Source organism: Natator depressus, chromosome 1, assembly GCF_965152275.1.
Source record: "Natator depressus isolate rNatDep1 chromosome 1, rNatDep2.hap1, whole genome shotgun sequence".
Taxonomy (NCBI): domain Eukaryota; kingdom Metazoa; phylum Chordata; order Testudines; family Cheloniidae; genus Natator; species Natator depressus.
In genome coordinates, this window is record NC_134234.1 from 100,675,240 (window position 1) to 100,691,291 (window position 16,052).

At 42.2% G+C, this 16,052-nt stretch overlaps 1 protein-coding gene across 4 annotated transcripts in view; it reads right to left on the reverse strand.

The window, feature by feature from the left end:
* The window catches only part of FGF14 (fibroblast growth factor 14), a 637,878-nt gene that overhangs the window by 149,123 nt on the left and 472,703 nt on the right, over nucleotides 1-16,052 (reverse strand). For all 4 annotated transcript variants that reach the window (XM_074963197.1, XM_074963214.1, XM_074963209.1 and 1 more), the window contains one exon: nucleotides 9,216-9,326. In XM_074963197.1, coding sequence (XP_074819298.1) covers nucleotides 9,216-9,326 — 111 coding nt within the window. The remainder of the gene's footprint in view (nucleotides 1-9,215; nucleotides 9,327-16,052) is intronic.

Below are 16,052 nucleotides of genomic sequence, written 5' to 3' on the forward strand. Positions count from 1 at the left end.
GAACTGCTGCCTAGCCATTCGGTCCTTAGTCTGTAGCAGTGCATGGGATTCTTCCGTCCTAAGTGCAGGACTCTGCACTTGTCCTTCTTGAACCTCATCAAATTTCTTTTGGCCCAATCCTCTAATTTCCTAGGTCCCTCTGCATCCTATCCCTACCCTCCAGTGTATCTACCACTCCTCCCAGTTTAGTGTCATCTGCAAACTTGCTGAGGGTGCAGTCCACGCCATCGTTCAGATCATTAATGAAGATACTGAACAAAACCGGCCCCAGGACCGACCCTTGGGGCATTCTGCTTGATACCGGCTGCCAGCTAGACATGGAGCCATTGATCACTACTCGTTGAGCCCGACGATCTAGCCAGCCTTCTATCCACCTTATAGTCCATTCATCCAGCCCATGCTTCTTTAACTTGCCGGCAAGAATACTGTGGGAGACTGTATCAAAAGCTTTGCTAAAGTCAAGGAATAACACATCCACTGCTTTCCCCTCATCCTCAGGGCCAGTTATCTCATCATAGAAGGCAATTAGGCTAGTCAGGCTTGACTTGCCCTTGGTGAATCCATGCTGACTGTTCCTAATCACTTTCCTCTCCTCTAAGTGCTTCAGAATTGATTCCTTGAGGACCTGCTCCATGATTTTTCCAGGGACTGAGGTGAGGCTGACTGGCCTGTAGTTCCCCGGATCCTCCTTCTTCCCTTTTTTAAAGATGGGCACTACATTAGCCTTTTTCCAGTCTTCCGGGACCTCCCCCAATCACCATGAGTTTTCAAAGATAATGGCCAATGGCTCTGCAATCACATCCGCCAACTCCTTTAGCACCATCGGATGCAGCACATTCGGTCCCATGGACTTGTGCACGTCCAGCTTTTCTAAATAGTCCTGAACCACTTCTTTCTCCACAGAGGGCTGGTCACCTCCTCCCCATACTGGTACATTGGTCCAGTACCTGAAAGCGTGCCTGGATTTCATCCCACAAGACAGTTCGCACTCCATTGGGACAAAGAAGATTAGTCTGCATACAACTATTGATGAACATATGGCCAGCATAACTCTCTTTGGTGCACACTTCTCATTGATTTTAGCAAAACACTCTATAGCTCAGGCTCAGTATGTGATAGCCACATGCTCATAAGTTGGTCAAATAAAAATCAATTTCCTACAGAACCTGGTTCTGCAGTGCTCCTCAGTGCGGACTATTTCCATGCCAGCTTGCAACTTTCAATCTTCTAACACTTCAGCTGTAACTCTATTAATCTCTCACTAAAGATTGAATTGAGCTATTTAGGCCCAGCTCATAGTAAGCAGGGTTGCCAACTTTCTAGTTGCACAAAACCCAACACCCCACCCATTCCCCGGGGCCTCGCCCCTGCCCCAGGACCTCGCCCCCTGCCCACTACATTCCCCCTCCCTTGGTGTCTTGCTCACCCCCATCCTCACCTACTTTCACTGGGCGGGGGCAGGAAGTTTGGATGCGGGAGGGGGTGAGGGTTCCGGCTGGGGGTATGGGCTCTGGGATGGGGCTGGGGATGAGAGGTTTGGGGTACAGAAGAGGCTCCAAGACGGGGGGTGGGGCAGAGGGATTTGGACTGCAGGACAGGGCTGCAGGTTGAGACGGGGATTGGGGTGCAGGAAGGGTGAGGGCTCTGGGGTGGAACCAGGGATGAGGGGTTTAGGATGTGGGAGGGAGCTCTGGGCTGGGACAGAGGTGCAGGTGGGGGTGAGGGCTCTGGGCTGCAGGTGCAAGCTCTGGGTTGGGGCCGGGAATGAGGGGCTTAGGGTGCAGGAGGGTGCTATGGGTTTGGGGGGGGTTGGGGGCTCGAGATTGGGGCTTACCTTGGGCGGCTCCTAGTCAGTGGTGCAGCAGGGGGGGAGGGCTAAGGCAGGTTGTGGGCCTGTGCTGGCACCACACTGTGCACTCCCTGGAAGCAGCTAGCAGGTCCAGGTCCTAGGCTGGGGGGGGCGGGGGGGAAGGAGTGCGCAGTGGCTGGGAGTGCGGAGCCGGTGCTCAGGGCAAGGGCAGCACGTGGAGCCCTGTGGCCCCCCTGCCTAGGCGCTGGACCTGCTGGCCGCTTCAGGGGCGCAGCACGGTACCAGCCAGATACCTGGTCACCCTAAGGGAGCTGTACAATCTGCCTTAGCGAAACACAAAGCTTTCCAGTGTTTCTCAGCATAAACAGTTATCTGCATAGGGGGATGGAGGTGGAGCCACAGCTCTGCCTCCTCCCCACCCCTTCAAGGCACAACGAGTCTGTCTGAGCAGTAGCTGCTAGCGAGGGAGCAGTCCTGGATTGCTCAGAGTTCAGAGGCTGCAATTCTGCATGGGTCTTACTGAGAACATTGGAGCACCCTCCTCCCATACTGCAGACTTACATAAAGGCCAGGAAGAATTGTGGCTCTAAGTAAGACTTGAGAAGTGCAGACAATTAAACAGTCCAGTCACTGAAAGAGCCCTTCCGGCTCATAGACTGTGCATATGCCCCTTAACTAGGTACTCTTAATCCTTTTCATATTTTGTACGGCATCTTAACAGAGAGAACACCTCTTGGATTATCCCCGTCTCTTCCTACTTATGATTGCACAGTCTACCTTCCCTCACATTTGCAATCACATAATCCCACAGTGGCAACTACAGCAACTGCTGACACATTTTTCTTAGAAAGTTTTGTAATATTCTCTAAGCTGTTTTAGAGACAGTGCATTGGCAACATTCAGTTTTGGGTTTCGATGAGATCCAGGGTGATGTACACATAAACACACTCCACTATGTATGTGTGTGTGCATGAATATGTATATTATTTTACATTTATGTTTTATTTTATAAAATACACACACACACACACCCCTTCATGGTTTGCTGCAGTAACTTGAAATTTGAAATCCCTGGAATTAGAGAGGTGCTTTCTGAAGTCTCCATGAAGGTCTGTTCAGATATGTCTGATTTATAAGATGCCCCATCAGTATTTTCCTCAGTACAGCTTGCTAAAGACAGGTTGCTAAAACTTGCAAACATCTGTCTGTATTACACATGCACTGTCCCAGCACCATACATCATCATGCTACACAGTACAGAACCTCTGGTAGGACAGAGACAAAAGGACTCCACTTTTTCTTTGAGCTTATGGAGGGAGACAAAAATGGCTCCTCCATCAAAATACCTTTTGACTTCGGAAAAGGCACAGAGTAATGAGAAGGCAGGGAGAGTTTTTCAAAGGCACAAATGGCAGTCAGGAACCCAATTCCTGGCAATCAGAAATCCAATCCCCCCACTTATGGGTGTTAATAATTTTGTGCTCTTCACAGCCCTTATTATTGAGCAAGCCCTTTTACCTGACCGAGATGTTACACAAGCTGGGATTAGAACCCAGCTCTCTAATGTGGCAGGCCTAAATCTCAGTCACTTAGCCCGGTCTCTCAGTCAAAGAATCTGCCACATCTACATATTCAGCAGTATCTAAGTTTATAGAACAGGCCTTTTCATGTGTATTAGAATTTGTTTTTTCCGTTAAAAAAAAACAAAACAAAACAAAAAAAAACCTGGGAAATTATATATCATAAAACCTCCACCCATAACTAGGGCCCTACCAAATTCACAGTCCATTTTGGTCAATTTCATGGTCACAGGATTTTAAAAATAATAAATTTCATGGTTTCAGCTATTTAAATCTGAAATACCATGGTGTTGTAATTTTTGGGGTCCTGACCCAAAAAGGAGTTGAGGGAGGGGATAGCAAGGTTATTATCGAAGGGTTTGTGATACTGCTACCCTTACTTCTGCACTGCTGCTGGTGGTGGTGCTGCCTTCAGAGCTGGGCGGCTGGAGAGCGGTGGCTGCTGGCCGGGAGCCCAGCTCTGAAGGCAGAGCCGCCACCAGCATCAGCGCAGAAGTAAGGATGGCATGGTAGGGTACTGTCACCCTTACTCTGCGCTGCTGTCTGCAAAGCTGGGCCCTCAGTTAGCAGCTGCCACTCTCTGGCCGCCCAGCTGTAAAGGCAGCAGCTCAGAAGTAAGGGTGGCATGATATGGTACTGCCACCCTTACTTCTGTGCTGCTGCTGGCGGGGTGCTGCCTTCAGAGCTGGGCACCTGGCCAACAGCTGCCACTCTCCGGCCACCCAGCTCTGAAGGCAGTGCAGAAGTAAGGGTGGCAATACCACAATTCCCCTAAAATAACCTTGTGACCCCCCCGCAACTTGCTTTTGGGTCAGGACCCCCAGTTTGAGAAACTCTGGTCTCCCTAGTGAAATCTGTATATTATCGGGTAAAAACACACAAAAGACCAGATTTCACAGTCCGTGGCACATTTTTCATGGCTGTGAATTTGGTAGGGCCCTACCCATAACCCTCTCTTAAAAGTGTATAACTCAAGTTGCAAAGCCAAGCACTCAAAAATTAGGAGCTGCCTGAATTAAGGCTGACTGTGCAATGTAATCCGTTCCCCTGCTCTTTAATTACATGATCACATACTATTTTTAACATGGGACCTGTGTCTCATTCAGTACACAGTACAGAGCTGCTCTGGGGATGAATCAGGGTTGTGTAGTGAAGGAGCCTGTTGTTTGAAAGATCCCTTCCTTAGCTGCAGAAGTTGGGAGGTGTATAGTAATGAGGCAGGGGGGCTGCAGGAAAAGAGAAAAAGGACGGTCTCATCTTGAAGGTGACTGAATGCCACCCTGGATAATTGTGTTCTATCCTTGCCTTTGTCACAGAATCCCTATTTGATTCTGGGGAAGTCAGTGGTTTTTATTGTATTCTTGCATCATACTCTTTGTGGCAGAGACAGGGGGACTGGTACCTTGGTATCTGCCTCCAAGTGGGACAGTCATTGAGGATTATCAGCAACTGAATAAGTCTCATCCTAGCAGATCAATGGGATGGCTGCAACCTAGGTAAAATCAGGTTTTCAAGTCTGGATTCCAGGTGGGTAGTAATCAAGCTACAGACCACTTGTGGGGGGACCTTCACCACCTGAGGGGTGGAGTTTGAAGCTGACCAGGAGGGTTACATGAGAGAGGGGACTGGAAATTATAAATGGACCAGGTTTGGAAAACATAACATTTTAAATGTCTCCAGGACCATAGTATAGAAATCTCCTCCATTACTTCTTCATGGTTTCTATATTAATCACATCATGTGTCAGATCCACTTTTCAAATTAACAGTGATCTGCCCTGTGGAAAACAATTAAAACACAAACTGTCCCAAAAGGAAGTTTACATCACGCTAAATGATAGTGGGAACATTTTTGGGGCCCACGTAGGTTAGAGGCTGGAGTTGGACAGCTAAACTAAATAGTACCACAGTGTTTGAATCTACAGTACTAGTCAGTGTTATTTCTGTACCAGCCTCAAGCCAGCTCAGAAACAGAGTGATACACCAACTGAGGGGAGAAGAGAAGGACAATATAATATAGGAGGAATATTAAAGAAACTAGCAGTATTGGAATAAAACCTATTTGGCATTCCCCGTGAAAGGTCAGCAAATAAAGGACTCAATGTACGAATGATGGTTTCAACAAATGGCCCCACTTTTATGATGAAAAATGGGAAAGCTCATTCTCCACCATTATCCAACAGATGGACTAGTCCATACCTCTTCAGCCAATGTTATTAACAGGTCCCAGGAAGATGAGTACCCCAGTGGAAAGCAGCTCTGAACTGAAATCCACCCAATTCTGTTCAGTTCAGGCTCTTGCAGTATGCCCATCACCGCAGTACTGAGCACCTTCCAGAAGTGCATTCGGTGACAGAGCTAGTATCTATCACATGAGACCCCGTCTCCCTTACTTCCTCTCCCCAGTCAGCCCTTCCTCGTGCAAAGAATTGGGTACAAAAAAGGGGTGCTTCTAATCCGTACTAAACGTAAAAAGGCCTCCTATGTAATTTACTGGTTACTGCATCGCCAGGCCCACTCATTCCTGGCCCTATGCTCAGGTTTAAGATAAGCTGTGGCAGCAATATGTCCTATTATTGTTGAGGAATATTGCCCTTGTGAAACTGCAGGGTGGGATTTCAAAAGCACTCTGCGTTAGTCTAACTCTGCTCCCATTGAAATCACTGGTAAAATTCCTATTGACTCCAATGGGAGAATTAGACTAACATGAAGTATTTCTGAAAATCCCACCCATTATAAATAGCTAGAAGCTTTAATTTAAAAGACAACTTTTGGTGGGACTGTAATGGAAGCATTAGTTATGCACATACCCAAACTGAGTAACTACAAGATCTTCTTACAGTTACCCTTGTCCTACCTCACTACAGCACCCTGTATTGTTGGTTACTCCTATGCCTTGAGACATATCTAAAATTAGACTGTCAGCTTTTGGGGGGCAGAGATCATACTTTTTTATTTATTCTCTAGCTGCCTGGCACAAGTTTGGACACTCTATAAATAATAAATAAGAAGCAGAAGAAAAGGCTGTGTGACTCAACCTCTCACAATGCTTCCCTGTCAGGAACTCAAAGCACTCCCCCTTTCATCCATCCCTCACTAGCCCTTCCCCCGGATGCTCAACGGAAGCCAACTGCTGAGCCAAACCGTGGGTTGGGGAAAATTATTTTCTGTCATTCAGTGCCAATCAGCTGTAGTGCAGAGCATGATGAAAAGCATGGCAGAGGCACTATAGTCCATGCCACCCTCCAACATTAACCCAACAGTGCTTTCATCAACCTCAATCCAAAACTATTCTCAAAAAGGACAGGAAGCTCCATTCTCCCTGTTGGGGACAAAAGTGCTTTCCCTCCCCACCTGACGATCAATGTATCCCTACGCTCCTCACAAGTTGGGGGCCGCTGTTAATCAAATAGACAAGGTGTAAACTCAACAGTCAGAAGAATTCTCATCCCCACTCCAAACCAATCAGCAGCAAGATAAGGTAAGGATGAGGGTGAGGTTGAACGCTGAATACTTCTTCCACTTCTCACCCTTAGGGCCAGCCAAACCACATCCATCAGTAAGACTGGGGCTTGAATTCTCAAAATAAGGACATTGCAAAATGAAGGGCAAATCAAAAGAGTAAAAGCTAGTTCATCCACGAGAAACATTCATGTTTTTTTTTTAAAAGGGGGAATAGCAAAAACAGGATTAGAGCATAGGAAAATGAAAGGAAACAAAACATACTCCAGACAAAGACTGGGGAAAAAAGACAAGGAACTAACAAGAAGGACTGGCAACAGCGAGGAGACAGAGACTGATAGCTGTTCCTATATTCCTGAAAGTGCCCAAGTGGTGACACACATTATCTTTCTGATTTGCAAGATAGTGTTGGCATTGAAATATTATTTATATTAAAAGTTTAAAGTGGCAATATATGCATTTGGCTGGTAACATTTTTAATACTATATTGCATTTGCCACTGATCCAGACATTGGGCCCGGTTCACACTGTGTTACTCATGTTTTACAATGGTGTAAATCCATTGATTTTAAAATGGTTACAGGATTAATGCAGTGCTGAATGGTGAATCGTGCCCATTTTTTCCATAGCAAATAATGTTAAATTTGTGGGAAAACTCACAGCCTAATCTCTAACTCATGCAAATGTAAAATATAACAGGACCCACCATTATTTATCTTGAATATGAAATATCTTTATTTTGCACAGGCTGTTTTTGGACAAGAAAAATTATTCTGCATTTTGGAACTATGGGGGAGAATGAGAGAGCAGGCAGACAGATAGAGAAAGAGAAGAAAAAAACACTGAGGGAGAAAAGATGGGAGATTTTAAAAAGATGGCAACAGAGAAGAGAGGAAAGTAAGGGGTTGTGGCCTATATTTTCAAAGATTTCAAAGTCCACAATTAGGTTTCTAAGAAAGATTTATTTATTTAGATGTATTGTAACAATAAAAAGGACTCCCCTGCACTACTGCCACTAGACGTCTCCCCAAATGAAGGCGGGGAAGAGAAACAAAAAAACCCACACATCCTGCAGGCCTCATGCAAGCAAAATGCATTCCTATTGAAGGCAATGGGAATCTTGTTTCTGCACAGCTTGTGGTACTGGGCCAAAAGAGAAGGGGCATTAGAAATGGACGTACTTCAGTGGGAGAGAACAGAAAGACAGTTATGAAAAACAGGGAGATGAGAAAGGAACACATAGAAATAGGAGAGAGAACAGTGATATACACAGTAATTAGTTTGCTACAATCTGAAAAGTATAACAGTCAATAAAACAGTAACAATATCTGTGGATGAAATACATTAAGGACACATATTGTGTTAACAGCTGTAGTCTCAATAACAGAAGATCTAACAAAACAAAAACAGAGCCTGCATCTCCTGCAGCCTAATTTTAACCAGACATATATTAATGTATGAGTAATGAGTAAATAAATGTCTTATAAACAGAAAATAAAAATGAACCTCAGAAGTCTGCTGTGCTTTATGAAAATTATTAAAACTGAACCATTCGAGAGTGAGGGTAAGTCTGCTTACCCACCACTTGCAGCTCAAGCGGTAGAATATATATGCATTATCTGTATCAAAATGTTCAGCAATATTATACAGAAAGAAATAACACTGAAAAATGATCCATAAGAGATTTGAAAAGTGACACCAGTTTTGTTTGGATAGCTTTTCAAATTGTTTCCAGTTTTGCAGTCCCCGCACTTGCAGAAATCCTATTGAAGTCATTGGGAATCTTGTAGAATCAGTCTCTTTAGCCCAATTCAGCCCAATTAGATACTTAAGCATATGCTTCAATGGGTCTAATAACATGCTTACAGTTATACATATGCTTAATTACACTGCCTTGGTTGTCAGCGTTCCAAAGATATTTTCTTTTATTCTTTTGTCTATATTTATTTTTCAAAGATAAAGAAAAATGTTGCTGATAAATGTTTTACGGTGGATTTTTGAAAGTGCTCAGTATTGGCCTAACTTTCCTCTCACTGATTTCAACTGGAATTTTATCATTGTCTTCAATGGGAGTCGAGTTAGACCAACGCTGATCACTTTTGAAAATCTGAAACTTAATGCCAGACACTAACAAAATGCATAATTGCTTCTTTCCTGGATACTTTTTCACACATGCAGTAGTGCTAAGGATTCTTTAAAAGGCATGCTAGTGTTTAATATATTTTAAGTTGACAGAATCTTTTTGCCAAAATACATTAAAATTCCTCAAAACCCATTAAAATAGTGTTTGCACGTATATATTTGAATGATTACATCTGCAATCTGTGTTTGAGATTAATACATTCTCCTAGAGCAGTCACTTACTAGAATTACTGCTGTCATCCTTGGTTCCATCGAGAGTTCCATCAGGGTGCATTTGCAAGTAGTAGCCTTGCCTGCAATATAACCTGGTCACTATACCCTTGAGCTGGGGATCTGAAAGACAAACATATTTTGTCACTAGCCTCAAAACTTTCTCCAAGAGTTACCCCTATTTCTCTCATTGTAGAAGGAAGACTGTCTCAGTAGTACTAAACAGGACAATATCTGTTGGAGACGAAGAAAGAAAATTTCTTCCATCAGAATTTTACTACACCAGTTTTATGTCCTCTTTTCTCCTGTGAACATTCTTGATGGTAATTAACAGAGATAAAAAGAGCTGAACTACTGTATGAAAAACTCTAGTTTAAACTACATTAGTCCCTACAAAGACATTTCAGATTACAATTAAAAGTGATTTAAAGGAAAAAAAATCATTTCTAAAAATCCTGTTCATATTTCATATAATTTAGATTTAATTAGTATACTTCACTGGTCACTCTTAGGGACACTCACTTGAAAAAACTGCCTTTGTTGCTTAGAGTTCATCTGGTTTGGTTTTTTTTTCTTCATTTTATTCCCTACCTTAAGTGACACATTTTTTGTGTAATATTTAATAATAGTTGAACATGGAAGGTACCAAAGTGCTTTATAGATTAATAAACAAGTATCACTAAAAACCGCAGCTCTCAAAAACAGCCATGCCTACAGCAGGACATAAGAGTTCTTCATTAGCAACAGCATTTAGGAGGAGAACTGAAAAATATCTTACCCAGTTAAATGTCAAAGGGGAATTTTAAAAGGATAAGTGCATTCTCCCTAAATTGGAATTTGGCTAGGACACCAGGCTTAACATCTCTACTTTCATGAGAATTGCCACTGGATTGATTAAGGACCACAGAGCTTCAGCGTTATGCTTTGTCTCAAAGATGGTGCCTCATCATCACCCATAACACCTTGCTGGCAAATTAGTTCAATCCTCCAAGGGAAGAATGCCACCTGCCTGCAGAAGCTGAGTTTTACTTAAATGTCTATCATCAAAATACATACCAGGCCCAACTCTGCCTAACAAATTAGAAATGACTGGCAAGCAACCTGTGGGGATACAGCAATAATTTTGTGTTTATGACATCATGTTCATCTCCATAACGATTAACTAATATCAGAAAGATTTTATTAGAACTTCAGATGAGTAATTAGTAGGATGAATAGATGAAATCTTAAGAAATACAGACCCTGTTTTCATGCAAATACTCTTATTTAGGGCCAGATTATGAACCCCTTACTCATACTGATGAACTGTTACTCTCATGAGTAATCCCATTGACGTCAATAGGATTACTTGTAATATGGGTAAGGAGTTCAACAGCTTGGTCCTTAATGAACAAGGAGATTGAATATGGAAAATAGTGGCATATAAACAAAATTATTCCTAAATAGAATGTTTACAAAGTTTCCCAAAAGGTGTCACCTAGTACTGATGATCTATGTAAATGATTAACTTGTCAGGTTTTTTGCAATGTATTTGCTATTCATAAAATGTGTAACAAGTCATTCTTTAAACAAACAGAACCATTTAAATTTACTTTTTCCATTTTACACTGTAAACTGTAAATATTTCAGAGGCTTTTATTATAAAGACTACAGTTCAAAAATGTTCAAAGTATTATGAAATATAAGCAAATGTTCCTCATATATGCCGTATTAGACAGTCTTGCAAACCTGGCTTTTCATGAGTGACTCATAACTGGACTACTTGTATAAAGATTATTTATGTCAGCAAGGCTTGCAGAACCCTTACACAGGAATAGTTTGACAAGTCTTCTAAAAGTACTGGAGTATACGGTCTTCCTTGAACTACTATCTTAATCGACATAATCTGGATACTGAAAACCATTTTAATCACTCAAACAAACAAACAAACAAACAAACAAACAAACAAACAAACACCCTGATCAGACTGGCACTAACATGTAACAATTTTATTTTTATATGTGTTTCTAAATTGATAAGCTTACAATTAATAAATCATTCTTAATAAATATCAAAACTGCCAAAATTGCAAGGATCAGTAAGGAAATATTTAAAGCTAACTTGTTTGACAAATTCATGAAGCATTTTAAGAGAAGGAGAAAAGGAGAAAATACAATGTTAGTAAAGATGTAGGTGGTTATGTCTATGCTCAAAGCTGAAATGAATGCAAATAAGCTTTCAGCTAAATGGAAAAGGTACCATTTTTAATTTAAAACAATCACTGTCTCCTAAGAAGGCTCAATTAAAGTCAATCATTATCAGAAAACGTTTACATCTAATGTGCTGATTGACAAAGTTGAAATTTAGAGTAGACCATCAAAATTACACTTTAATCATCTTTTTAAAAGCAATTTTCTTAGCTACTTAAAAAAATAAACTCAACTTGCTTTTTTAAAAAAAGAAAACAATTGTATTGTTGCTCTTTTATTTTAAACTACCTCTGGTTTATTAGCTATACAAAATTACACGTGAGTGAAAATAGTCTTGTGAGTGAACACAAGTTAAGCCAGAATTTTGGGGTGGGGGCTTGTGTGCTATGTGGCAGTTCTTTTCCATTTAGCATTTTCTTGCCAAGACTCAAATACTGCAAAGTAATGGCTATAAGGCAGGCCACATTCTGTATTAGTAGTCTAGACGTTGCATGTAGTGTGTATTAGTAGGCTAGAAATGCGTGAGTTGCATGAGTTGTGAATGCTTTCAGCTATCAAAGATGTATTCTAACCTGGCCAATTGTTACGTGAGCATGACTCCTTCATTTGAAGTTTCATTTTTAAAATTATTGGAATTGATTTACATAAAACATATGTTTCCATTATGAAAAGTAGTTCTTATAAGACAGAGAAAATAATGGAAGAAAAAGGATATAAAACCTTCCTGTTACAATTGTCTGTACTATCAAAAAAATCTTTATTTTTCATTTTCCTTTTATCTATAGATTCTTAGGACCTCCTTCTCCCACTCCCTTCATGCTCCAAAAGCTGAGGTGTCCTACAGAAAGTTTAATTTCAATATTCCTGTTGGAAAATTATGCCAAAAAGCTCTTTCCCCCTAGAAAACTTCAATCTCGGCAAACCTCTTTTCCAATAAGAAAATGTTTAGTTCAGAATATTTTTGATCAGCCCTAAATAGTAATACTCAGTTCTTGTTTATTGTAACACTCTAGACCTTCAAAGCACTGTAGAAACATGAATTAATTAGTTAAAGGAGTGCTCAAATGACTAAATTGCTCAATGAATTGGTAATGAGAAACAAAGCCTTTCATCTTTGTGTTATCAGCTCAGATAGTGACCAAGGTTATTGATATTTGAGGGTGTGTGAAACGATTTGTTAATCTCAGTCTAGTTCACAAGGAGCAAGTGTTCACCTCACAAAAACTATGAAAATTAGTCTCATGGTCAGCATCTTTAGGAAAGAGATGTAGGGATGACAGGGCAGGGATGCTGAATCTTATCCTTGCAAATATATAGGTGGCCTTCCAGAACACAACTGAGACACACTGACAGAGAAACCTACTACTGCCTGTATTATAGTTGTTCGGTGGCTAAACAGCAGACTTCATTCTCTAGGAGTTCCAATCTGGTACCTTCCACAAGCACTACAGACATTTAAAAGTATTAGAGAAAGTACAAGTCTGTTCAGCTTCAGAAAGTTTCAGAACCAGTCCCAAAGGGCCTTACAGCATATACAATTCATTGTTTTATGTTCTTTAAGAAGAAATAGTTGCCTAATAAGAATGGGATAAAGAGTACTGCTAAAGGACTGATGTTTATTACCTGTGCACACTCACATGATATGTGTCAGGGTTAAAAAGGTTATACTATATCCCAGTAATATGATAGGCATCAGAATTCATGGACTAGTGGCTACAATTCATCATACTTCCTGTCCCCTCGCTCTTCTCCCACTTGCTCCCGCCTAAACTAAACACACACACAAAAAATATCCACCAAGACCAACCACAAAGAAATACAGTCAATGAAACACACAGACGAAGAGGGTGAGGGCAGATGACCTTACCTCAGTACCTCAACTACTGTAATTTTATCATGTCCTGTGTTATTTCTTTTTCTTAAAGCCCTACCCCCTAGTGTCAGATGAGTACGTGAGAATTTCAGCTTACATTTAAATAAAAAAGTTTCTAGTCTTCATGACTGTGCAGAAAAACTTGAAAAAATTAATCCCAACAGCTATAAAAAAAAAAAAAGCCCCAGAGGACACATTTAAAATATCTATTTTTAAAAATATGATTTTGGTGTCCTGTCTTATGATTTTTCAACACTTGCGACTGGTAATATTGTGACTCCCCCAACAAATGAGGGAATTATTCTTGGACATTTGTCAGTACTATCTTTGAAACTCAATGGCTTTTTAATTACTCAGCCACTTCATATAAAAACTGTTACTTCTACCATGGCCCGTGTGACACCATAGGTGATTCTGCCACTTGGAGACTGGGTTTGATATTCTTCATTGTTAGTGATACTGATAGCAACACTCTTGGGGTCCTCAAGAAAGAAAAGGCGAGTGTCCTCTTTGTTTTGGTTTGTTTTTTTCACATCTACTCTTCTTACAGGAGGGCTGACTGTCAGGTGCCACAAGTGTCAAACCCAGGCCACCAAGACTGTCAAGTGGAAGCGTTATTCTCTGTGCCACTGAGCTGCAAGGGCTAAAGAGAGAACTGCTCGTGAGAAGCTATACTTGCTGACTCAGCAGGGTCAGATGACTAACAGTAGACTGCTGATTGGACACTACCACGTAGAAGGCTTCTTATTCCTGTCCCATTCCTTGTCTGAGCAACTAGTTGCTAGGCCTGTTGCGGCTCAGACTTCTGGACCAAGTCCCTGCTTCCTCACCTGGTTCTTGCTGCCACGCCTCATCCCTGCTCCTGCTTCCTCGCCCTGACCCACAGTTGCTGATTCTGGCTTGACCTTTGGTGTGACTTCTGCCTCTACCTCTGGTTTGACCCCTTAGCATAACTTCTGACTCCAACTCAGACTTAACTGTTGGCATGACTTCTGACTCTGACCCCAGATTGACTCCTGGCATGACTCTACTCTACTGGGTCCAACAACTAGGTCAGACAGCCCATGTTATGAGCCCTGACAGCTTGCTCAGACCACCCTGGTCTCCTCATATTTGAACCCCTGGACTGAATATGGACTCTGCCAGGGCTCTTGCCCCACCATTGTTCCAGGGCCCTGAGAGAGCTCAGGAGCAGATCACTGCCCTTGAGGCAGAAAACCAACAACTGAGGGACCCAAGTACAACAGCTTCAGACAGGAAATCATTCCTTGCAGGAGCAAACTACGGAACTCGTAGCAGTTGTGGGTAACCATTCTGCTTCTCTTACGACACACGCTCGGTTGACCTGCCCCAGAGTTCCTTTGCTGGAGAGATATGATGATACCCTCAGTAAGTTTCGTGGGTTCATTATCAAGTGCAGGCTCCTGTTTATGCTCCAGCCTCAGAACTATGTCACAGATCAAGTTCAGGTGGGGCTGGTACTGAGCTTCCTTATTGGGAAGGCCTTGGTATGGGCCTTTCCCTTTTTAGAACAAAATCACTTGGTACTGACCAACTGGGACTCATTTATGCAATCCACACAGCAGAGACTGCCATATGAAAGCTCCAGCAAACCCTGTGGTCAACCCCTTCCTATGTCAGTCATGTTACCTGTCATCTCTGTGTTCTTGGGGAACCAAGATGCAGTATCCAGCCTGACTCACAAAAGACCTTCCCCTCCCCAGCCTCTGCTTGAACCAAAACCAATCAGAAGAAAGACTTACAAAAAGCAATGAAAAGGCAGTGGAAGACACACCTAAACCCCTTTGGACTAGGGTGACAGAATTAAGGAAACTCTCCCGGCCTCATTTTCATTGAAGATGGGACAGGGATGCATCCTCATTAGCATACAGAATGGAAAACAGATTCTAAGGCAAGAACCACACGGAACTCTGGGACCAGAAAAGCAGGAAAGCACTGCATGATGGGGGAGCTATGCTCCAGATGTTAATGAACCCATGCCTGCACACACCCAGCTCAGTCGTTATCAGACCACTTCTAGTAATAAATCCTTTATTGGTATACAAAATACTGAAGCTCCATAATTGCACTGTGAACTCCCTCGAAGGAACACCACCCATAATCAGAAATGATCAGTTCCTATTGTCTAGCCGGAACAAAACAACTTTGGTATACTCCCTTGAGCCATCAGTCTACCCACAAACAAATCTAGTGTTCTCCTTTGAACCATTGTTGTTTCCCTACAAAAACCCCTACTCATGCTCAAGTAAGTGTTCTGATGCCTGGATCCAAAATCTGAATCCGTTCTATTGGGACTTCATCTTCTCCTGACTGATCATGCTGGGGGCTCTGCCTGTCTCTAGCACTCCAGACCCTCAGCTACCACCACCACCTGGGAACCTTGATTGATTCAAGCTTCATGATGTGGTGAGAATGCAGCTCACTCTCTCTCTCTCTGTAGGTATAGCCTTCTGACCCTGACTTGTACGATCAGTTATAATTTTCCAAACCTGACTTTTATAATCAAATTTAAGTAAGATTTAATATTGTAACTGTTTTGTTTGTTTGGCTCCCTTGTATGGTTATTACCTGGCAATAAATAATTTTCATGCTTAAGCTGGTTGCTTCTCTCTCTCTCTCTTTCCCCCTTATGGGTGTTTTTTGGCTTCCCCATTCGCTCTGCAGCAATGCTCCTCATACCTAAGCTAAAGATCCCTGCAGCGCCCCAAAATCCTGTGGGGTTTGCTCATTAAGTGGGTTACTACCAGAACAGTTGCAACGTGAATG